Source organism: Dufourea novaeangliae, unplaced genomic scaffold (assembly GCF_001272555.1).
Source record: "Dufourea novaeangliae isolate 0120121106 unplaced genomic scaffold, ASM127255v1 scaffold57, whole genome shotgun sequence".
Lineage (NCBI taxonomy): Eukaryota > Metazoa > Arthropoda > Insecta > Hymenoptera > Halictidae > Dufourea > Dufourea novaeangliae.
Genome location: NW_015373937.1, coordinates 30,523 through 56,074, shown reverse-complemented (window position 1 = coordinate 56,074; position 25,552 = coordinate 30,523). Strand labels below are relative to the sequence as shown.

Below are 25,552 nucleotides of genomic sequence, written 5' to 3'. Positions count from 1 at the left end.
TATTATTTGATACTCGTGAGGCTTTTGTTCGCAATTGTAGTCTTCTTAGAATCGCCATCGTAGTCGAAGGAAAAGGAAAAGTTCCTGGACACGCAATCGAAGTTAAGATTGAATTCGAAGAGATTGAAGTGTCACGTCCAGCATTCCTCTGTGAGCGTTGCAGGAACATCACGAACGATCCGACATCCACTCGAATTCCAATTAGAAGTGGATCACGGTCTCGAGCTCGATGTTCCTGTTTCGCGTCGTCGATGCCGAGATGTTAACAAGTTATTTTATGCATCTCCCGTGGCAATAATAACATACCATCGAAAAGAGTTCGCGAATTTCATGAGAATTTTTTCACACTCGACATGTGTATGTACACGCGTGTCCGATAGAAAGTTTTAGAAAATCGTTCCGCTTCCACGAGTCGATTTAGAAAAATCGAGCAGGTATACACTGACAGCTTGATCGCTCAGAACGTTGGTGATTTCTATGGAAGATTAACGATCTGGATCGCCATTAATTTCCGGTGATGGTCGTCGAAAAGGGGGCGGAAAATCAGCCGAGGATACGTGATCTTCGATTACTCGGAGTGTTTTGTAGTTACCATAAATTAAGAATAATTTCGTTCACTATCATTTTCTGTATTGTCGATTGATTCATCAATAGGGGTTGAAAAATCATCCGAAAGAGGTCCTGTCACAAACTGTTTTCGCCTTTGATTTACAATTATATCCTTTTGAGACCGTGACGATCATTACACTAAAGAAGAGCACCTGAATTCTTCTGGATGCTCCGTTTAATCACAGGTGATAACGTGGGCGTCTCGAGTGGGCGACGTTTGAGTTCTCGCTTGGGAGCGATTCGCCAATACCGACGACGCCCACGGGTTATTTGTTGGCTGGTCAAACAATCTGAATCGAGGGACTCGCGTCAGGCAAGTAGGTAATCAGCGAGCTTTTTCCCGACGGTAAGGACATCGTTCTTTTTCTCTTTTTTAATGGCTTGACCGACGAATACAAAAACAGAACTGTGACTGTGGATAGGGGAAAAGAACGTGGAGGGGGATAGATCGAAACAGAGAAAAAAAAACAACAAAGTGTAATAGAGTACAACACGCACCACCAATCGATCGAGTATTTACAAGCTCGGGGAGTTTCGTACCTTTTTGCAGCCCCGACTGCAACGCGTACAATAATAAATTATTTAATTCACATATACGGTCGATCTATCCGTACGTGTCTCTGCGTAATTATGTGTACACGCAGATACGTATGTGTATGTATATATGCTAGTCGAATTTCTATAAATTAAGTTAAATAAGAGATTCAAGTATTTTCTCGTGTAGCTGGCAGGTTGAGTGACCATTATCTTCTACTATTAATCTACTGAGCCACACACTGTCGGTTCATCTTTTTACTAGAACATACTTCAAACCTTTTTCTGTTATGTATGTACCTCTGACTGCCTCGACAGTCACCGTGAAAAAGCAACGAAACAGAATGTGGCTCAACGAATTAATTTTCTTACTCGCGATCTCTGTCATTACAATGCTCGATCGTGTGCAACGGTGAGTCGCAGCGCTTTCGCCTGTCGTGTCGTTCATTCTCGCTCGTCGGATCTCGTGTCGAATTTATCGTGGCGACCGCGAAGCCGCAAATTTCACAAGTGAACTCTTCACAAGAACGATCGACAAACAGTAGAGTCCTTCAAAAAAACACGGAAAGAGAATCGTGTAGCAATCTTTCCGATCCGATAACTCCTTAATCGACCGATGGAATCGAGCACATCGTAACATCCGTTTCCGTTAACGATTCAGATAGATTTATCGTATTTTTGTTGTGCTGAAACGAATTTCGCGTTATCGCTAGACAGTCTTTCTTTACTTCTAATTGCAACGACGTAGAAAGACAGGGGCAGGAATCTTAGTACGGTACGCGACCTTGGGCGAAAGAATGTATAATAATTTCGTTCGATATCTTTGTAACCGATAAGACGCATCCAATAATAATCGAGCACGTTCGGGGATCGCACGATAGCTTCGCGACAGAAACGATCGGTATCGAACATTTTTGTACATCTGGACGGAAGGAACCTCTTATTTTCGTTGAAGTCCGACGTATTATCTTCGTTTTTCTATGCAATTCAACAGACTTTAAACCGTAGTTTATCGATTTTACGATACCGTGTATGTATTACCGCCTGGCTGTTGGGAAACGCTGTTAACACAGTTTCCTTAGCACAAAGGTAACGCACATATAACGGAGAAAACATACAAAATCCCCCGGAGCTGTTTGTTCTACGCTGATCCACGTATTTACTCAGGGGACACGGTCGTCGGGATGCAAAACAAAAGATCGTCTTGCACCAGATCAGCTTTTGAAAGCTGTAAAACGTTGGACGTTCTACAGTAGGCTTGAAAATAATGTAATAATCGTTCAGTATCCTCCCTCTGTCAACCCTCCGCAGCCCCACACAGTCGCCGCCATTGAACCTTCGGTGGTAAGATATTAAACGCGATAAATTTCACTGGATGACAAGTGCCTTGGTACATTTTGGTGCACACTGTTCCCATTTTCGTTGAAAGTCGAATGTTTGCCGTGTCAGGGACATTACGGAATGGCGGTCAGCCTGTTAATCCCTGGTGTACCGTCTTCGATCGAAGAGTGGAACCACGATGGGTTATCGTCCGTCGGTTCCAACGACTCTCACTCGGATGATACATTTTCACTAGAGAAACGAGCCAGCCGAGACTCATCGATAACACGATGTAATCCGGGTATGCAACTGTCGGCACACCGTTGTTGTTTAACGTTCGTTGGTACAGGATTGTTCGTACCGTGGAACACACAGAACGGTATCAACCTTCTCGACAAGGTTGCAGCACGAGCAGAAGGTGGCGTCTGTGATCAGGACGCAGTTTCTTCGCGCACAAGCGTCTCCACTCGGAAGAATAAAGCCATCGATCACACACATACTCACGGTGTCGTCTAATATATCATATACATATATCGCGTGTCGTGTAATTCATGATACACCGTGACTTAATCGAATCGAACGTCCTTAAGCGACTATACGAACGTATTGCACACGTGAAATATCTCTAACTGGTTCCATAACGATTTGATAATGATAATTGCGATCGTTTGTATATAATATATTATGTACACCAACGGGGGCTTTGATTCGCCTGTACATGGGGGTAGCAGCCCTTTCATATGGTTCATCTTCATCGAGTCGTCGTTCCAATAGGGTTATGTGTCCCCGATTAAAACTGGAGGATTTGGTTGATCCATTCACGGAACTCGGAGATTCGCGTGTACACGCCAGGCTGGTTCGGTACCGCGCAACCGATCCCCCAGCTGATCACTCCGGCGAGGATCCATCGTTTGTCGCGCGCCCTTTGGATCACCATCGGTCCTCCACTGTCACCCTACGGAGAAAGTTTGTGGTCCTTTTTTAATACAATTCTCACAACGAAAAAAGAAAATTGGTAAAGATAAAATTCATTTGTTACTTCCGAAAAAAATAGAGATGCAGATCAAACCGGAAAACGTGAAATTAAAAGATAGACGATCGGAAAATTATACAGCGATATTCGGGACATTATTTCTCAAATAGAAGGATTCATATCGCCCGAAACACAATCGTATCGCTTGACATAAATACCATTTCTAACCAGCTATCGTATAAATGTACGATAAGAGGGTACACGCACGACTTTCTAGATTCGCGATGGTACTGCATGATATATTAAAAAAAAAAAAAACTCAACTTTGTCTCGCACACCGTGTTGTTGATGACCGGTACAGCCACTTCTTGGAGCGTGGACGGCAACGGGCCCTCTGAAAATTCAATTCCAATCGGTACGTTGCACCAATTACGGTGAAATTGCACGGAGAAGTAATTAAGTACCGTCGTAGAGTCGACCCCAGCCGGTGACGTAAGCGGTCCGACCGACGTAATTTTCGTCGTCGTCCGGCAAACAGATCGGCAGAACGTTCGGTTGGAAGGGCAACAACGGCTCGTAGAATCGCAACAAGGCGAGATCGTACTCGAATGTTCGAGGGTCGAATTGAGGATGACTGGCGACAATTTGGACCCTTCTTTCTTGGTAGCCGTAGGGTTCGTCCTCGTTTGCGAGATCGTGTTCACCGATTCGTAGCAACAGATCGCTCGGTGGTACGCTGTAGAAACGATTAGAAACGAAGAAAATTAAGACTTTGATTCCACGAATTCGGTAATTTTTCCGCTTTTATCGGGAACTAAATTCTCGCGGAAATGTTCAAATTATTGAAAGTGTTGAATAGTGTGTTCGAGATATAAACGGTTCGATTAGATTAAAGTTGCTAATAGCGTGAGACAGCGATTCGTGACGCCAAAGTATGTGATCTTTATGAGATTTTCGGCTTTATTATCGTTATCGTTCTAAGTAGATGACAAATCAACATTCCTTCGATTCCAAGCACCGCGAGCTACGTGATCTGGTTATTAATAAATGAGTTTGTTATGTATCAGGAAGATGTATCGATCGGTAGTCATCACGATGACACACGCGTGATATATGTATACTCACTTTTCCACGCAGTGCGCCGCGGTTATGGCCCAATTCTCGTTGAGCAAAGCTGCGCCGCACTTGTGCAGATACGTCGAGGTTCGCCATTGTCGTAACGAGATCTGAAAGGAAAACATTCATCTCGGTTAACGAAGGAAACGATGCACCAGTCATACGGCGCGTCGCGCCAATCACGTCGAGAGAGTCATTCTTTGATCTCGTAGGAAAATATTGTCAGGTTGTGTGTCTGTGATCCGTTCGGTTACTCACCTGCCAAGGCCATTTTGCGAACGAACTTCTACTACCACCGACGATACGAGATTCCGGGAACAGTCTTCTTCCGCACACTGCAAGAACAAGGATTGTTGAGTTTAAATTCATCAACAGATTCTCGTGTCTCAGCGCGGCGGCCATATTGGAGAACGAATCTCCGTCCGATCGTAGAAAGTACACCTTGTATCGTCTCGATTAGATGAATCGAGTTTCCTCCTTCCTCTTATCACGACTATGTTTGCTTTTACGAACGAATTAATGAAACGATTCCATCGATTGAATTGTTACGTAATAATCTAGCTCGAAAGAATCGAAGCGCAATGATCAATTCGACGACAAACGATATATGTCCGTTTACGTAACCAGGCTTATGGATTTTTCATTTATCTTCCTTTCACGATCGAGTGACGCGGCGTGATTTCTGTGTACGCGTGTTGGATCAAGATCCAGGTTTCTGTATTATCGACCACGGATTCTAGCTTTATCGCAGCAGTCGAGACAGATTCGAACAATAAATTCGTCGTTGTAAAAAGCTCAGTCGGAAGTATATCTCTATTTTGTCGCTGTTAAATGATGCATTCTATGACCGTAGCATTATAACAAGATTAACAAGATATACAATGGACAATCACCTTGCTTGTAATCTGACATGTTCAGTGTTTCCATAGGTACCGGCAAATCCGTGGCTATCGTCACGCTCGCGATTGTAGAAAGGGTTGTCAATATGGTCGGCCTTTTCGTTACAGATTCCATAGTAGTATCGAGGGCTGGTTTGCCTATAACGTCATCGAGAACATATCAATAGATTAAAAATAATGATAAAAGTGACAGCCGACTGAAGAATATCTCGACAATCGACAAGGCGATCAACATCCAACCCATAGAAAATTAATATACCCGAAGTGGTGGGTTGCAAAGTAGATTCAAGGATCGGTCTAATCGTAGTATCCTCCGAGATCTCCGGTTTCTTCGTGCTCGGCGACTGGATCATGATCCAGCCGTCCGGCGTGGTGATCGGCGTCCATTCGCTTTCGGTTTGATCTGAAACACACGGCGAACATTACATAGATCGTCGATAAATGTTCAACGGTTAGAAGTCGATCGACGTACACGATTCACGTGTACGAGAAATAAAGGAATTCGGAAGTCGACTCGCCCCCCTGCGTAAAACTGGAGCGAAGTGCAGTTATCGGAAAATAATTCGAGTCGTTCGAATTACAAGCCAACGGTGAGGGGAAGGAAGAGGAAGAAGAGGGCAGAGTGAACGTTGTGTGTGTTCGTGGGGCATTCGAGAGGAAAGATTACGGTGGACGGTTTGAACCGTTACAATCGTTCACCGACGCGGCAGGAATTTCATCTCCGATCCGTGAACCTTTTTGTTTCTTTAATCGAGCCGACGACCGTTTCGGAACTCGATTTAATGTCCTCCCTCTCCACGGAGTAATTCTATTTCACGCTTACGGGCTCAGCACGTGGGATCGTGAAACGCAATTATTCCGCTTAAGGATATACGAGTCGCGGTGACGTTCGGCCGCGATTCCAGCCGGATTAATCGATGCAACGTCCTCGCGGCGAGAACGGCGCGCGTGTATCATACGCGGAAACAACGGGGAGCACTTGATTGTTCTCTTTGTTATCGTCCCCGCGGTCGATCTATTTTCAGATTAAATGCTCTTTACGTCGGTAAACCTGTCCCCGGGAATTACGGTGTTCGATGTCTTGAAACTGTCGAACGAACTACAAGTCGAGTCAAAGCACACGTGCCGCGTGGTTTCATAATGGTGAACGCGTCGTCTTGGCTAAAATGGTCCACTTATTGACATGAAATATCTTCGAAACCAATTAAACTAAATTAACTAACTTTACCTTACGTTAGACTTTATTATTTGAAATGGCCTGTAATTCTATGGCCGATGAAAAGCCAATGCCTCTCACGAAGTATTTTACAAAATGTTTCATTTATGTTCGTTTAACATACAATACTTCGTGAAAGTAGAATGCTTAAGCTCAATGTACAGAGTGGACGACGAAACGTGATCAGCTTGGAACAATTAATCAGAATACGTTCTTGGATTTAACATGAAATTCAAGATTCAGATTCGCAAAATATTATATTTGTTTCCGATGGAATTTCGGCGAATTTATGAGAAGTAACGAGTAAAAGCGCGCGGGCTCAGGTGGATTACGTTCGTAATCAATCAAATTCAACGGGCAGCTTTCGCGGTTCTCCCACGATAGTAGTTAATGCAAGCGGTGTGCTACCCCGACGTGAATTGCCGCCGAGATGATTTCCTATTGACGACAAAACCGTCACGTTACACAATGGATACCCGTTTTCTTCGATTTCACCGAGCCGAACGGTTTTCGTTTAGCATGCGAATGGGTAATGCAAATGAACGAACCAACCATCCAAAAATAATTGTGCACGCGCGCAATTAACATCGAGTCATATAAATTCAAATTTCTCGATTAAAAGTAATCGATCCTAGCCGTGAGAAGCCCCTACCGATCAATCTTTCCTGATAAACTGTACTACGACTTACAAGCCCTTCGATTGATCAGTAATTGGACAAAATATTGGAATAATTCCTAACTCCGTATAACAAGTTAATTCTAATAATTAAATAATAATTATTTTTAATAACCTTCGTCTAATATTCGAAATCATCAATCTGTTCGAATGTTAACATTAAGAGATATACATAAAACACAAAGGGACAATTAGCACATTAGCCTAACATAATATTGTGCAACTCACCGGTCTGTGCAGTCGTCGTAGAAGATATCTCCGGTGTTTTTGTAGTGGTATCATCCGAAGTGGAGGTCCACGTGACGAGACCAGGCGATTGTGTCGTCTGTGGAATTTCTTCTAAAGTCTGTCCGACAGTCTGAACCGGCACTTTTGTCGAAGCATATGTCGTCATTGGTTCCGAGGTGGTCACAGGGCTCGTGTCCGTCACGGTGGAGACGAACACAGTCGGTTGAGTAGTAGTGATGGGTCTAATGGTTGGTTTGCTCGATGGTTTTGTAGGTTTCGTCGTTTCCACCGTTGGTCGTGGTTTCGTCGATTCAACCGTTGGTCGTGGTTTCGTCGATTCAACCGTTGGTCGTGGTTTCGTCGTTTCAACCGTTGGTCGTGGTTTTGTCGTTTCAATCGTTGGTCGTGGTTTTGTGGATTCAATCGTTGGCCGAGGTTTCGTAACAGGGACGGTGGTGGGTTCGATGGACGACAGTGGTACCGTTTTCTCGGTGGTACTCGTATATTCGGGTTTAGGCACCGTTTTCGTGGTGGTTGTACCGATCCTCGTAGGTTTCGGCTTCGTGATCGTTGTGAACGGTCTCGAGGTGGTCGTTCTGATCGTCGTCGGCTTTGTTTTATGAATCGGCTTCGACGTGACGGGGGTGGTTATACTTGACACAGCGGCGAACGTGCTGGCAGGTTTTGTTCCCGCTGACGAGGAAGTACTTTCGGTGGTGGTCGCGATGGTTGGCTGGTCTTTGACCGTAGTTGGAGTTAACGTCGTGGTTAATGGTACCGTGGTCCCGAAACTGGAACTGGTCGGTTTGGTAACAGGTCGTTTAACAGGCGAGGTTGGCTTCTTCGTGGTACTGGTTGGTCTCTTTGTACTGGTACCGATCGTCGTTGGTCTTTTGGTACTGCTGATAGGTCTTCTGGTACTGGATTGAGTCGATGGTTTGCTCGTGGTCGCGTTCCTTGGCGGAAATCTCGTCACCGGGACGATCTTCTCGGTGGTTGTAGAGATTGTTCTCGATGTTGTTGATTCCGTTGTTTTTTCGGTGGTCGTTTTCAGAGGTCTCGGTGTCGTTGTCTCCGTGGGCTTATGGACAGTAGCGTGGGTCGGTTTGTGGGTCGCTGGGTGCGTTGGTTTGTGAGACGAAGATGAATGAATCGGTTTCTTTGTGATCGGCTTGGACGTTTGGACGGAGGTTTGCGTGGTGGACGATAGTTTCGTTGATGTTTCCGGCGTCGTTGGCCTCGAAACGATCGAAGGGGTCAGCGTGGAAGGTTTGCTTGTGGTCACGATCGTGCTGGACGTATTTTGCGGCTGTTGAACAGTACTGACGACGATTCTATGCGGGGTTTCCGTGGTCGAATCCACTTTCGTGGAATTCTCCACGGTTTGAAAGGTTGATAACCGAACCGGTTGCGTGGTCGCTTCGACGGTGGTCAGTATCGGCTTTTTCGTCGCGAGTTTCGTCGTTTCCTCTGTGGTCGTAGAATGCGTGCGAGTACTTTCAGTGGTGTAAGTATTGGTCGTTACCTAAACATCCGTGGGAAGAGGTACAGGTTATCGTTTATCCGCGGAAAATTAACTCTCACATTTTTAAATACGAATTTCGAGTCTAGAACTGGATCTTCGATGACTACGGAATCGTGATCGATTTACCTCGACGGGCTGCGTTCCAGGTGGTTTCCTCTCGTCGATCGGCCTCGGCCTTGAGAAGTACTCGGGTATGTCGTTGCTCTCGATCGGCCCGTTGGTCGTGACGAACGGCCTCGCCGGCGTGCCGTCGTCGATGCTGTTATCCTGCGGAAAAATGTCCGGCTCCTCGTCGATCTTGCAACAGCTACCGAAGTAGAAGCGATCGATGCAGGTCCCGAGATGCGTGCCGTTCGCCTTCGCGCATGTGAACGCGAACATGCAAACGCCGGTCTCGCCGGTTCGTCGTGACACGCACGGCAGGTTCCTGATGTTCCTTCCAGTACCTGTGGAAAAATAGAGCAATTGTTTCCAAACGTGTTGAATAATTTCTATTCCTATCGATACAGCATTCGATTCTTTGAAAAGCTCGATGAATATTAATACGGCAGCCAACGCAGTAAAAACCGGTCTTACAGAATCTGAACATTGCATCAGGGGTTGCCTTATTAATCGACAGAGTTGGACGCACTTTGATGAAAATCGGGACTGTTACACGCATCTGAGAATTGGAATGTGAGGGGCCAGGTGGATAACGATCGCGTTAATTGTCATTGAAACGGTGTCTTTCCCTGATTGACGATCGAAGGGATCAGTGTCCGTGTTCTTCTCTCAGGTTGGTGATAACTCGAAGCCTGTAAACTGTCTACATGTTCGCACGCGTTCTACATTCACCTCGAGACAGTTGCGATCGATGGTCCGTAATGCCTCTTAATCGTCCTACTGTTTGCGGTCGCGATCATAATGGAAGACGGGCTACAACGGATTAATAATCACCCCTATGGAAAGAACCTTGTATATCTTCTCTACGCGAAACACGCGCTACCGGTCTCTAATTATTCATTACGCGTGAATCGAAGGGACGAATAGGCAGCGCGTGGCGTGTCTAGGATACGTCGGATGTCCACGAAAGGAGAACGCGCGCACAACGGGGACAAAAACGCGGGAATATCAAAGACGGATAACGGAATGGCGAGAGGCTGCTTCGGCAATGATTCATATGCCCCTCCGGTACAGTTATGTGTTTCTATGGTGAATAACGAAACGAGAAACGAGCCGTGAACAGAAGTCGGGGAATTTGTTGAGTTTTGCCCAGGAGTTTTGTGTGGATATTCAATTCGACGATTATTCGATTTCGTCGGTTTTCCACGATAACGATTACTAACGGTTTAACGATTTCGCCCGTTATCGAGACAGACGATTGCCAGGTGACCAGAGATTATTATAATATCATTCCGTTCGTAATTCGGTGATCGTTATCCGAGATCCACGATAACGATTGTTTAATTTCCCCTCGATTAGCCGGCGCAGATAATGCATAATGTACAGCGGGGCGTTATCGAGGAACGAATTGATGTCAGCCGAGCCGAAGCATCTCGGTACCGTTAAGTTTCGATGTGTGAGCTAGTTGCCCGAGCCAAAAGTGGGTCACAGTCATAGCCTAATGTAACAGCCCGTTTCCCTCTAAGACACCTCACGATCTCCGCTTCTTCTTCCCCTTCTTCGTTCTCTCTCTCTCTCTCTCTCTTTCTCGACTTCTCTCCCTCTCGGCTACCCAACGAAACCCTCGTGCGCATTCCAAGGTTCTTTGGCTCAGCGTGATTAAATCGACATACCTGACCCGAGCTCTACCACGCTGGATCAAGCACACCTGTGTGTGTCCGCTGCTCAACTTCGGCGAACGCGTTAATTACGTTCCCCTGCGATCGCAGGCTAACGATACGCTGCTTCGCTAAAAAATTTCGTGTCTGTTATTTCTGTCCTCTGTGAATTCCCATAATATGCTCATAGCTCTGACATCCTTCGTCGTCATTTAAGTTCGAAAACAAATTTCAGATTTCAGTAAATCCTCGATGACTGTTCAAAAACTCCTCGGCAGTGAACATTAAATATTTCCTAAACTAATTGCCATATGCAGCTGAAACAAATATCATTTGCTTCAAAATTCCAAACTCTGTCACTGTGCTAAACCTCATTAAAAAGTTACATCTGGGCACTTCTCCTTGTCAATGCCCAGGAACCTTCGAACACTCATCCAGGATTTACTGTACGTACTAGCAAAAATTCTGACACAAAATACAAAACAATGGGTTTCCATCTCGTTCACCTTAATAGAATAGATCGATCGAATTTCCTTAAACAACCCCCCCCCCCCCTCATTCTGCTTGTCTTCGAAGATTCTGGAGCTGGGAATGCGAATCGAGTTACGTTGCTGTATCAATGTAATGAAACGAAGTTCCACGGGATTCTAGACGTGTACGTTGACTCCGCCGTCAGCCACCGTAACGCTCCCTCCACCCGGAATATTTACTTTCCTCCTGGCAGACGAGGTTGATGGCCGCCGCGAGTGAAAATCGACCGTGAAATTATAGACAAACCATGACAGAGAAACGGGAGGGAGAAGAACGCCCTTTCTTTCGGGTCAGTCGGTCACAGCCCCCTCGTCCCGAAACGATCTACGCGTGGCCCAGTGTCGATTCTTCCGCGTAGTCGAATGTGTGCTAACGGAAGTGTCGTATGCGTCATCCCCGTGAAAGAAAGTTGTCGATTCCATTACGCACTTGTCGGAATTTCAACGGTTGCCGTATCAGGCGTGACACCGTAGTCGCACGCCCATGCGAAACCATATCGTTGGACGAGTGGATTTCACTGACAACAGGAAAGTGTACCACTGAACGAAACATCGAGAATGAATTTCGTTTATTTGTGCAAAATTACGAAAGAACAAATTCCTTGCGTCATTGGTCAACCATGGATTCTACGCGTCGGTTATTGCAAGTTAATGGCAAGCTGACACAAGATCATTTTACGAGATTGTTTCACCGTAAGTATACAGTGACTCAAACATTCGTTCGCATACTTTCGGAACCACACAACTAAATGTAAAGATTTGTATGCATTTGCTATTCGTACATCTTCGTTAGCTTTACTCCCGTCATCTGTTCCCGATAAAATTTCCTTAATTTCGAAGTAAAATTCACATTTTGGTAGGTAATTTGATCAAATATATGCTATAGCCATCCATGAACAAATTTGTGAGTCACTGTAAGTACTCTGTGCCCCATTACCATCAAGATAACGTAACCATTCGACGTAGACATAGAAAACACGACATAGTAAAGCTTCCAAAAAAATCAGGCTGTCCTCTTTCGAGTCGATAGATCTAGTTTAGCTAACCGAACGATCGTTGATTTCACCTGTGACGGGCTCGACGAATGTCCGAACGAGTCGACATGAATACCGATTAGAAAGATGACGATGACGGCTGGAAAAATTAGTGTAAGTCCGTGGTATATACGCGGCGATGACCGGGACTGACCCACTTGTACTTCTAGAAAACTGACCAGTCCGCCCACGTTCCGTTCGAACACGAATCCAAGGTAGGTTCAATGTCGTCCTGCGTCGCATACAGGTAAACGGCTCGTATAGGTGTACATAGGTGGTCGGTGTATGCATATGCGCCCAGGCCGAGGATACACATACAGGTTTTGCCCTGCCCATCCCGAGTATTTGCGTACCGATCCGTTATCCAGCTGACACTCTGGGGAAATCCAAGAATCGCGAAAAAGAATCTTGGAGACGCGATCGAAAGGAAATTGGACGAACGAGATTCGAGGTCAGGCCTCGATCGTACGGGCACAGTTTCGATGACGGATTATAGATCGTGGGGAAGGCGAGAGACGGACAGCCGGAAGATTAATGATTTTCAGTGGACTCGATAGGATCCTCCGCACCTTTCACGGGTTTTACGGGTGAAATCGATACTCGTTGGTGGTTCTGTAACGATCGTATCTTGTGTCTGGGATCTGTCGAGAGTCTAGGAAATTGAATGATCTCAGAACCTTCATGGGAACATTTGATTCATGGGCTATCACGCGATCTTAGTTTTTGTGGGAAACGAATTTCTACGTACTAGTATCTGTAGTCTTATGGGTTTTTATAGTTCTAAGGTTTCCGTAGAATCCTACACGAATTTGCGATAAAATCATATTTGATCTAATTAGTTTAACGATTACAGTAATTTAATTAAAATGACCTCATCGTCGTGTGAGTTCCATACCGGGTGAAAACAATGTCGAGAAACTTACTTGCTGGGACAAATTGGGGAATATAGATCGGGGTGGCGATCACGGTGTTCATCAGCACGTTGCTTAGAAGAACAACCGCCCAGGCTTGTTTCTGTCGATCCCACATCTGAAAGCAGAAAACGGGACCAGTTTTAGTACCCACGTTACTTTCGCGATATTGCGAACAAGATCCATGTCTAAATATAAATTATTACAAATTAATCATTAAACCGTCATAAACAATACTCAATGACAAAGCGCAATTAATACGACATTGATAGGACCGTTGATCCGTACGATTGAAATCACTTGTCATTCAACGTGAAAGTAAAGGATCACTTGGCGTGGGAGTCGCTTGTTGGTGTTACTTTTGGTATCCGGTGAAATACTCCCGGAATTAAACTGGCATTCTCTCCGTGGAAATTTCGCTTCTTTAAACTGTGTCATCGACAATTTCGGTGTGTGTCGCGAACAGTGATAGATACGTTGTTGTCGCGAGCGCGATACAATAACGGATAAGAGTTTCCGTTGCATTGAATCATTCATCGATCAATCACCTTATAAGATTGTACACGAATCCAGATATCATTCGTTTGGATCCGCAAAATTCATTACGAACAATTTAGGACTAAAGGCTACTTCCATGTTCGCTGGTATTGCATCTTCTGTAATCGTGTTTGATACGGTCAGACGAATAAATCGGCTTATCGAGATTAGCAATTCGGTGCTCGAGTAATTTTCGACCGACGATTATTCCAGTGTTCGGTGAATTCCATTTCGGACAATGAGACACGGTACGTAATCGTCGTGCGAATTAACGGGGGATTAGCGGGCGGGGGCAACGATCACGGATCGCCGGAGACAATGGGCGAGGACGAGCGGAAAGAGAATTAAAACAGTCTCGCGAGAGTAGAAAGGTTCGTGTGAACGACCCGTATGAGAACGGTACGTTCGTTTTCAACAAGATGATGTCGACTAATGTCGAGCACGAGTGTTAGAGCGAAGGAGGAAGAACAAGATGGAGAAACGGATTCGCGGCTAGGCGATTGTTCGCCTCGACAATCCGTGTCTTCCCCATTTTTCTTTCGAGGAACCCCGACCACTTTCCTTGTGATCGTTTCCTACACGGGCTTTCTCGAACTCGCGCGAGCTCCGCGGCCATCGTTACACGATATTCGTCGTGCGGAGTGCCGAGTTACAGTTATTCAGAACCACGAATTCGGGTGTAACGTTACACAGAACTGTCCGGTCGAATCCGTGGCACCTCGACTGGTTATGGATCATCGTTTCGATTCGAAAGAGTTGTCCTCCTTTTCGATTCTTGCGCAAACCCTTTCTGCCTTTCATCCTACGATTCGAACGTAATCCATTTTACTTCTTCGTTCACATATATTCACGTGATTGTACACGTAAACATGAACCGAACTTGCGAAAATTAAAACAAATCTTGAAACTCCAGTAATCGAGCAGCTATAGACCGACGATTATATATATTTCCTTCAGGATTCAATTCAATATTACTACATTCATTATGAGTTGAATCGCAGGATTGAAAGTGGAGGAAGGGGGAAATTACACACGTCTTTCGCCGATGGTTCGAGCGTTTCGACGTTGAAATTCAGCCTGCGTAATTCCAGTCTCGTTTCAGCCTGTCCGAAGAAATGCAATGATCTCATCCAGTGTGCACTCGCGCGCTCCTCCTCTTTGAGGAAGTGATAAAAACCGTTACAGTTACCCAGAGGCAGGAATTCGGGTGGATGAAGCAACGAATGCCGACGTGAGCCGGTGTGCGCTGGCTTGTCGATGGTCAGGTTACTGGTTTCCTGCTTCTGATTAGTTAGGCGCGACAGTTAGCTTCTCCGCCTCGATTTCGAACGGGGCCACGATTTTTCGAAGGAACTCGACTTAACCGTCCGTCTGTTCTCGACACATTCAGGAAGCAGTAAGATCGTTCGCGTCTTTCTTCAAAAAATTCTTTCCCCTTCGCATATATCGCGAACCGCCAAGGGGGATAATTATCCTCGATTGCTATACATTTATCGTTCGATGTTCCTTTTCTCCCGACTGCGAATCAGAAATTTTATCGTTTCTTTTTACACAATAGCATCGTTCGTTTCTGCGTATACCGGAAAAGGTGATCGACAAGAATTGTCGGAATTTCTCGATCTACAAACTGGAAATGCCAATTCCGTCGTGTTTTCTGTAAGTAATCCGAGTAACCTGACGGTGTCTCGCTTCGAATGTCCGCTCGGTATTCTTTGTGTCCGCGAGTGGATGGGATCGTCGTGTTCTATCTGTAGCCATAGAATTTTCCAATTAAGGTGGCTTGAAGACAAGAGGCGTGTAAGTGGCGCATGTACGTACACGCGTGTCCCAGCGCGAAAAGCTTTTGTTTGTAACAAGCTGGCGCGTAAGTCGTAACGGTACCAGCCACTTTCATTTGTCCGCGCGTATCTAATGCAAAGCGTGCGCATGTGGGTTGGCGCCGAACCACGGTGTACAGTTGAGAAACAAATGAAACGCTTTGCTTCGGGCACACGAGGCGAGCGGAACTCGTGCTACAAATAATAACACGTACCGTAAAGTATAATGTACCCTCACGAGCAAACTCGGCTTCCGCTAAGGGAAAACGTGGCGTTAGAAAAGGGCTTTCTACCACTTGACAAAATTTATTTCAAGTACTGAAATAAATGTTAAAGCGAATGTTAATTTGTTGTAAATTTCGGTAATTCCTGATACCAAATGGTAAAACGCCGTTCCCCTACGCCACTGTTTTCCCTAACGGAAGCCGAGTTTGCACGTCAGTGTACATAAGACGAGGTTTAATCGTCGAGGTTAATACTTTCGTGTTCCGAACACGAAATACTCCGAAGCGTTGATCGGGCATAAAACTGATCGTCGTCACTGTTGAATCATTCTTTTTTTTTTTTATTGTCAGTCATTGGACACGCGTGGCCAGGTTCACCGATGTTAAATACTGTCCCTCGATCGATCGTTATACCGTTGAAGCGTTATTTAACGTCGAACGGGAAAGGTGTCCGCTTGGCACTGGTTTCGCAGTGTTTTTTTTTTCTTTCCTCGCCGCCGTCAGTCCGTGGATCACATACGAAACGAACACGATGTCATCGGTCGAATGACGCTCATACCAAAGTACCGGGACGCTCGTGAAAGTTTGAATTCCGCTTAAAGAAACGAGCGTTGTACCGCTATTCGTGAACGACATACGGTTTCGGTTTGGTAGATCGTTGCCAACGAGCCACGGAAATTTCTATCGCCAACATAGAAACAACAGGGACGATCCTCAGCCCGACAACTTGTCGAATTAATTAAGAAACAAATAATCTGAACAAAGGTCGTGTTCCGTGCCGCATTAATTTCCATCGTCATCCAACGTGAATCGCCAGTCTTGATTGGTTTCATATCATTGGGTTGCAATAGGGTTCGTTCGCGATCCTGCTTTATTTTCAGCCGAATGACCAATCGTTAGATCAGATACAACGCAAGATATATCAATATGACAATTAATGCACCGATGTCCAGTTAACAGTTGGACCAAGGAGGACAGTCGCGATAATTAAGAATTACGCCACCGCTAATAGCTTGTTCCAACCAAATCGAAGGACACTCGGACAGATCCACGGCGCGCGCGCGCGCGCTCTCGATCTTCATCCAAGAACCTTGTAGACGGAGTCGTAACCTTACCTTGACTGATACCGGCGAGAGCGACTGAAACGATGAAGAGACTTGTCCTCGGTCAGACTCCAAGAGGCGTCATCCCCCCGAGCGAGCCCAGTATTTTTTATCGTGAAATACACCCTTCCACAGCGAGAGCACAGTCCTCACCAGGTAATTCACCTGGAAACCAGTCCACCAAACGAATCCCCACGCTCCTTCTCCAACCTCTGAATTAGCTGAAATTCTCTCCTGTGCCGTCCCTGTATTCCGTATCGCGTAATTGGGGTGTGTCACTGGATCGCGCGTAAAAAACCTTTCAGGGTACACCTCGCGACCGAAATCTAGATTCAGGGGGGTTTTTTTTTTGTTTATTATAACCGTGAAACAATCCACGAAAAACACGTCCTTTCTTTGACGACGGTAAGAAGGCCGAAAAAACACGATGTATCGTTGTTACCGAATCTCGATTCGCTCGCCACGGCTCGCACCGATCGAACTGGTTTTCCGTCGTGATCCTAGCGCGCGCGGTTCACGACTTCTGGATCACCGATCCAGGTGCTCCCGGGTGCGCTCCGCGTGCACGAATCCTGCAGCGTCGGATCTACGTTCGTGAGGGCCCCTACCACACGGCGGTAGAACGGAGCCCAAGCTAAACTACAGGACAATTCCGCACGGTAGACCGTGCCAGGGTCGAGGATACACCTCGTGACAGGGACTTTAGCACCGGCTCGAGGTGAGGTGGTGGCAATGACCGTTCTCCTCCGCTGCTCCTCTCCTTCTAAACGTATTCTGCTCCTTGTCCCTCCACACGCGGCCACGTTTTCTGCCTCTTCCTCCATCCCTTCCTCGTCATCTTCGCGAGGGGCCTGTTCGTTCGTCGCAGCTCTTCTGGCCTTTCGAACGTCCCCACCTCCGACCCGGTTGTCGTCGCAGGTCGCCGGACGCCCGAAGGAAACACGTAGGCCTCTCCACGCCGATATTATTATCCTTACCCTTTTTTTTTCCCTTCCTTCCTACAAGGACCGATCCTCAGACCCGACGACCGAACCCCTCTAGTTCTGGTCCGGGTTTAAGGACAGCGATCCAACCCTTTGATACGAATGAAGGACGCGATCCGAATGAACGATTGCTGTTTCGTATCGGGAATGGAGTCGAATCGTAGTGTTTGGTGTATCCAGATGCCCGTGTTAATGGTAACACTTTGATGTCGGAGGACGTAGTACAGTAAATTCTCGATTAGGGTTCGAATGCTCCTCGGCATTGAATGTGAAATATTTAATAAATTAATGACCACATGCGTGTGAAACATATAGTATTTGATTCAAAATTCTAAGCTTCAGTAAGAAGCCTGCGATACACCTGGAGACCTCTTCTTGTCGAGGATTTACCGTAGTACATCCTTTCAAAAACAAAAACTGAGGACGATTGACATAGTAGTGCATCTTCTCTTAAATAAGAACTAGAATAGTAATAAATAGGAAAAACAAACGAAAGTAATATTTAACGTGGTGCAAAGTCAGAAATGCAAAGAATATTCTGTATATGTATTTTGGAGTATATATCCTATAGTGGGTTGTTAGCTTTGCTAGCGACTTACCTTTTGAAGGTAAGTCTTTCACCTAACGGACCGACAGCTGTGTCAAAAATGACATTCATGGAACTTCTGGATGTTTTCGAAATCGAACTGAAGCTGCATTCTGATTTTTCGAATCGTGCTCTCTCTCGACATCCAAGACCCGTGGATAGGTATAATTTATTTAACCGCAAAACGGATCCCAATTATAATTGCAACCATACGGCGAGAGATCTAGATCGTGATTCACAAAAAAGTAATCCAGGGGATCAATCGACGAGCTCGCAAAGAGTTGGATGTCGTAAATTAGACAAACAATACTCGATGACAAATGCGAAATGAAAAAGTATTATCGAAATGATAAGAGCAGGGTATGAAATTTCACGTAGAAATAGTTTTGTTATCGCGGTGCCACTTGATCAATAAATTTCGCGATAAATGGTGAACGATATTAAAAATATCGCGACGAAATTCGACGGAAGAATTTCTCTTTTAACATTAAAATGAAAACGCTCGTTAGCTCTGTAACCGTTCGAATACACGGAAACTAGTTAAGACCAATAAACCACGAACATATGTTCCCAGTGGACAAGGGGGACGGTTATCTGGCTGACATTTAATTTTTGGTTACAGCAGAATATCTTCCGTCGGAATTGTTTGTCGAAGGTTTACCATCGATGTCGAATCGCGACTACGCGTCATCCCTTTATCGAAAAATCCTATTCGCGCGATAAAGAAAAATAGTGAAAAGAAACGAGACTGCAGAATAACCGAGTACTCGAACAGAAAAAACATAGAAACTATCACGATCAGTAATTGAAACTTTCTTCTTATCCTTTATTCTGTTATTCCTACAACGGTATAAAATATATTATACTGTTGTGGATACACTTTTTATCATTTACGACAAAAGAATCCCGATAAAAACAGATTAGCGTCGTATCACGTTTACATAATATAAATTCCAAGACGTTCGACTGTAACCGAATTTAGTTGTACGTTTTCGAGGCGAGGTTCGAGGGTAGATCAAAGGTCGACGGATTAACGAGAATTACCCGATCAGCTCATAATGCTCGAAATCAACGACGGCCGGCAGGGTATCTTTTTATTAATATTGTTCATCCGGGCGTCCGGTTTCACGATCTCATCGTTACGCCAGGGCACGATTCCTGTGCGGAAGGACCCACGTACGCCGAAAGATTACGGCCCGATCGATCCTGGCTTCGACGCGTGCGGCAGCGTCGAGTCGTTATCGGGGCATTCCTAAGTTTCACGAATCGCATCCCCTTCTTGTCAGATTTAACGATCTTAAGATTGCCGGACGTGTATCACGAGAGGTAACTCGCGTTTTAAAGTTCCCGTCCGTGGATATCGGTTCGACCTACATGCGCTGATGCAGCGGGAAAAAGAGGGAAGCTTTATTTAAGAAGGGAAGTTTTATTTTAAATATAAAGTAGATCGTGGAAGAAACGAGACTGATCGTCCAGGAAATTTACGGGGGACCGTATATTCAGGTACCGCGGAGGAACATTCGGGGATAAATAGTAAATCGATCGCCGAGCCGTTGGATTTCGCTACCGCTTTACTTTTCGTTTGATATCCAATTTTTTTAGGGGTTGGACCGATACACAGAGGGGTGTTCGATTTTTTCTTTCATATCCCCGTGAACCAGACATGATATTAAGAAATTTAAGTTTTTCGAGATTCATATCCCGATCCTCGACCACGTGTCAGATCACATTTTTCACGAAGCTTGGTGTTTCGCAGGAAATAATCGTTAAACCTCGTGTCCGCCGGCAATGAGGCAGGATTTTGAGGAAAATTGAGAGCGGTTGATGCAAAGCTTTTTGTACGTATTTGTTGCTTTGTAGTTAAAAGGATTGATTCGTAAGCGAGCTGAAGAACACACGATCCTTTGCGACGGAAATAACCGTTTTTTTTTCATCTTACTGGAACGTCTTGTAGGAACGTTTCATTAGATCCCGCGGCGAGGCTGCGTTTCGAACCAATTTGATTACAGCTTCGCCGAGGTTTATTGTTCCCGTGGAAGAACCACTCGGAGAAGAGAGGCTCTGACAGCGGAATATTTTTAAACGTCGCCGATACTCAACATCTCTGTTGAAATGTTCGCGAAACCTGTTACATTGGATCGCATCGAAAAGATTGGTAGCGTTTCGAGCATAGTGTCTTCGTTGCCTTTTTACTGGGCAACGGAAGAATCGTTCGATCGGGTGAACAGGTACTAAATTTCAAGTGTGAATTGAATATACTTGTACCATTTACACGCTGTTTTGTACAAGTTGCAAGAAAACTTACACTACTTCTACTGAAAAATTTTATAGCATTTAGAGTTTTAGAAAAAATTTTGAAAAATCCATCTACAAGCCAGTGGAAAAGTTTCTTTTAGCCAAAAGAATCAATGTTGTAGATGAAGCTAATTGAAAGATGAAAAGAAATTGTAAAAAATAAAACAGTAAAGCAGGATACTTTATGGATTGAAAAATATAGATTGCAATTCTACCCTTTTAAAAACGTTACGAACTTTCTTTAGTACTGGTGCCGATTCATTCTTGCGCATTGCTTTGATAAATGATCATAGATCGATTGTCAGGAAAAATGAACGAATTGTTGGTAATGATTGTTATCGAACAGATCAACGCGTGTCGTAAAATGGTACGGAAAATCGTGACGAACGCGGCGAAAGATTGAAGAAGAAGGATCCACGGAAGGACAGAAATAAAGGTGGCTGGTGGGGTAGAACCTCGTGGATTGGCTGCGCGAGATAGATGGCTGCAGCCGAGGGGATGCGTCGGAGGGTGCGTTCTCAGGTATATATACTTCCGCCAGTGGCACGAGCGGCCGATCCGAACTACCGAACCATTCGTGAGGATAGAGAAAGCTATTTTCCCCATCGACACGGACCGATCCTTTTTCCATCACGAGCGAGTAGTCCCAAATCGACAGCCCGATCGACCGGTGAGTAGGTGTTTCCGAATTCCAATCTTTCTTCTGTTAAGACCGTGTTGTATGCGTGTCGGCGACAATCTTGAACAGAAAATTGTGCAACGTTTGTGAATCTTTAGTGTGATTTGTGTAACTATTATAAGCTGGATCGGCTTTAGATCAGCGCGAGTGTCGTCGAATTGTAGTTTCATTGATTCTGTGATTAATCAGAGTTACGATGTATCATAAATGTACATTCGTTGCGAGATTGTCTTCTTTGTACGCTCTTCAGGGAACTGTGTTTGTGTGTGTGTATACATATGTATCCTTCGAGAAGCTTTTGGAATACGATGAAATCGAAGTTCTTCGGTCTTTCTTTTGACACACTGATCCGGTTAATTCTGACGGTGTTTTCCTTCACTTACGATCTTCAATACGTTCACTGTCAATCCAATATCTGTAGCGTGCAAAGCAAATCTGTCAATTGGAGACGCTGTTATCTCTAAATCTGAAAGGGAAATGAGAGAATTCTGTTGTTCCTTATTTTATACGTTTCTTCATTAATCGCGTCGTATTAATTTCAACACGACATATTTCATAAATTGATATAACTGATAGAGAAATTTATTCTGTTTTCGATATCCGACCTTAAAGATTAATTTCTGAGATGGCAGTCTAATCGATGTTAAAAGTTGTATCAATTGTGAGGCGTTGATGTATCCGTCCACGCGTTAAAAGTGACACTCAACATTCTACACAAAATAAAATCAAAGACTGTGTTCTGTGATCGGTTCGATAGCTCCCTATTTTTCTGATCGGTTAACGTGTACGTCAAGGCAGGCATCCACTCTTGAACCTGTCGCCAAAACTTTTACATATTCAGCGAGAATCGTCTGGTCGGTACTCGGACATTTTTTAATCTATACGATGCAAATGGTTTTTCATCTACTAGCTAGACAGTCCATTGTCCTCGCCCCAATGAAAGGCTCCTTTATCAAGCTACACACATTTCGAAGATATAGAATGAAGTGAAATCGTTGTATCTTACTATCGACAAGCAGATTACGCGACACAATAATCTGAACATTCATTGGAATCTTAACGTAATTCATTATTTTTTGTCCGATCAAAAAAGAGAATACGACCTATATCGTACTTGTATTCCTGTTAACTCATTGTAGACATTTGTTTTCTTACACAATTGCCGTACATTGACAAACAGAATCTCACGGTTCACAGTCTATAACGATGAACTCGTTAATTCGTCCCATTGAATCGAATGACAGGGATCTATCGTGGTCCAGCTTCGAAAACGTCCAATGCTTATCTTTATGAACATCACAACGCGAAAATAGTTGCATAACGCTAGCATTTATACGAAAAGAGCAATGCCTCTCCAGGGAGAACTGGACTCGAGTCCATGCAACGCGCGTGGTGTCCTGCGGGAATATTTGTTCTCTTATTCAAGCAGCTTCGTTCCCGGATTATCGAGCTCGCGGGAGCGTACTCTTTTATGCTGCAGTTTTCACCTAACGATGTACATATTCTTTTAGTCCACGAACCGCTATAAAACGGGCAGGAGACACGGTCGATTCGTTATATTTCTCGGCTTCATGAACACCGGCCGTGGAACGAGGCGCGTAAGCCGTCTCTACGAGCCAGAGTGATATCCACCTATCAAACGAACTCATAAAAACTGCTGAATTGAAACGTGCCTTTATGAAATTCGGTCGCCTGCGTGTCAAACATGTGCCATCTCGGCTGATCGGTTGCGATTACGGTTTCGAGAACTGTGAAACTAATTTCTCGGGGGTCGTTTCGTATCTCTCTTTATTAAAATTCCAAGGGGGAGGGGTGGACGTTAAATGGTAAAGCATCACAGTTTCGTCGATCGACACCGTTCCCGATATTCCATTTCGAGCCATCCAGTATTCCCCTGTGGGGAACTTTTATTATCGGGAAAGTTGTGGCGAACGGGCACGATGCAACAGGTAACTCAACTTACAGTTCGGTTCCCTGGTCCGATTCAGACTCGTTGAAACTCCTTATCGCCGGGCTATTCTCGATCCACGTGAAAAGATATAGGTACCTACAACGCGTCTCGACGTGGCCCGTGCCGATCGTGTGGACGTTACAATATCAATGACGAACGAATTTATAAATGTGATAATACACACTGGTGTTCTACATTTACCCTAATCGGCCGAATTGGTTTCATTGTTCTCGACGTTTCATAATCACGCCTCGTGCCGAGATAATCTGTATTCTGTATGACATTGAACTAAGAATACTAAGACTAGAACTACCAGCATTGAATTTATACTAAATTAAATTGTATAATACAATAATATACAGAATATTTAAGACAATCTAGCACACTATACCATGAAATAAAATCTGCAGCAAATTAAAGACCAACATAAATTCCGTCCAAAGCATCATTATAATTTCAGTACTGGTAAAATAGTAAATTTGTAATCAATCATTTTGATGGGTTTGGTGGTTCTAGTGTTAAAGTCTCGTGCCTAACTAGAAGACAATTTTTTTTCTTAGTTACTTCTGAATGCGAATGAACCTTTATTCTGAACGATGGCAAATGAATATACCTATAGATGAACCAGCGTGGTAAAATAGGGGGGAGGGGGCGTACGAACATACATACGTGTTTCTTTTACAGCAAAGAGACTGTATATTTCGATGCCGAGAATGCAATCGTATCCAAATTTCATCTACGTGGTCGTCATCCTCGTCATCCTTGGAACTGTGATCGTTCACGGTGACCCGGAACCAATGGCAAGACCAACCCGGCTAGAGATGTTCTCGATCCCGGAAGAGCTTCGAAGATACCTCGATTCGCATTACAATTCGCACAGCGGGAAAGCCAGGTAACGTTTGCGCCTGATATTCGGTTCGATGAGAAGAGATGAATGTTTCGCGGTTAGATCGATGGAAATGTGTTGGAGTTGTCCATGTAACTATTACAGGATCGTAAGGTGAAAGGGGGTAATGACGGTCACTTAAATGACAATTGTAATAAAGTCTAAATATGAGATCAAGTATTTATTGCATGTTACTGTTTACAAACTGCAACCATTAACCTATCAACCGAACAAGAAAATAATTACTTTGGGATTAAATTTTTTGGGCTAAACTAGCAATTAAATAAAAATTACACTTATGGGTAACAGTGATCACGTTGCGGACAATCGGATTCTAGAGCCTCAAACATCTATCACATATATAGCCCTTGGGTAATTGTAAGTCCTATCCAGTGCACCCTGAATGAGCCTATAGACCACATGTAATTAGTCAATTCATTCATTATGTTAAATTTAACATCGATGACACATCAAAACAGAGAACGCTGGTTATTCTCGAATGTATAGCAACGACTTAGCCAGGTTATTTAGATGCGCAACGAGGAGATTGTTGTGGTACGTAAGCAACAATGATTGCACGCCTTGCGCGTTTCGTTTTGCAATAATAATACCGATTGGGATTGCACGGTGACTGTCATTACCCCATTCTCCCTTATGTGACTTGTGTATAACGTGTGTACGATGAAATAATGACCAGGTACGGGAAAAGGGGTGATCTTCCATCCACGATGCCGGCCTCCAGTCGTGTCTGGGACACGGTGAAAACGATTCTGGATGGTTCCGATGAATCGCAACAACCGAGGTCCGAGAAACGGAAGCTAGGAAAAAATGGGTATGCTCGGGAGCTCGAGAGCTCCGGTGGCAGCAAGTCAAGGATCAACGCTCGGCCGTGTCACATGCTGGACATTGTTGAAAAATATTACGACGGTGTGCAATAAAGAAAAACGGTATCGCGCGTTCTCCTCCGCTCGCAGGTGCATGCACGTATTCCGGTCACACCGAAAACGCGAACCACACTATTCCATGGAAATTGTTTATTACAATGAACGATGATAATCCCTTTTTCCTTCCCACGGAACAGACTCCTTTGCAAATCCAATCGATCCCTCTCGCTGTCCAGCTGACAAATGAAAACGATACGGATAATCAGGTAATCGAAC

General features: G+C 44.6%; 2 protein-coding genes across 2 annotated transcripts; one reads left to right on the top strand and one right to left on the bottom strand.

Moving 5' to 3' along the window:
- Window positions 1–3,253: 3,253 nt before the first annotated feature.
- Window positions 3,254–13,449, bottom strand: LOC107185384 (serine proteinase stubble). Its single transcript, XM_015573049.1, is given in 11 exon segments — window positions 3,254–3,501; window positions 3,756–3,830; window positions 3,901–4,172; window positions 4,562–4,662; window positions 4,811–4,887; window positions 5,446–5,589; window positions 5,711–5,854; window positions 7,572–7,852; window positions 7,991–9,096; window positions 9,223–9,542; window positions 13,344–13,449. Coding segments are annotated over 11 exon segments (2,874 nt in total).
- A 10,765-nt stretch (window positions 13,450–24,214) lies between these two features.
- Window positions 24,215–25,401, top strand: LOC107185385. Its single transcript, XM_015573050.1, has 2 exons — window positions 24,215–24,398; window positions 25,090–25,401. The coding sequence occupies exons 1-2, from the start codon at window positions 24,220–24,222 to the stop codon at window positions 25,328–25,330; spliced, it is 420 nt and encodes a 139-aa protein (XP_015428536.1). The 5' UTR covers window positions 24,215–24,219; the 3' UTR covers window positions 25,331–25,401.
- Window positions 25,402–25,552: the final 151 nt, after the last annotated feature.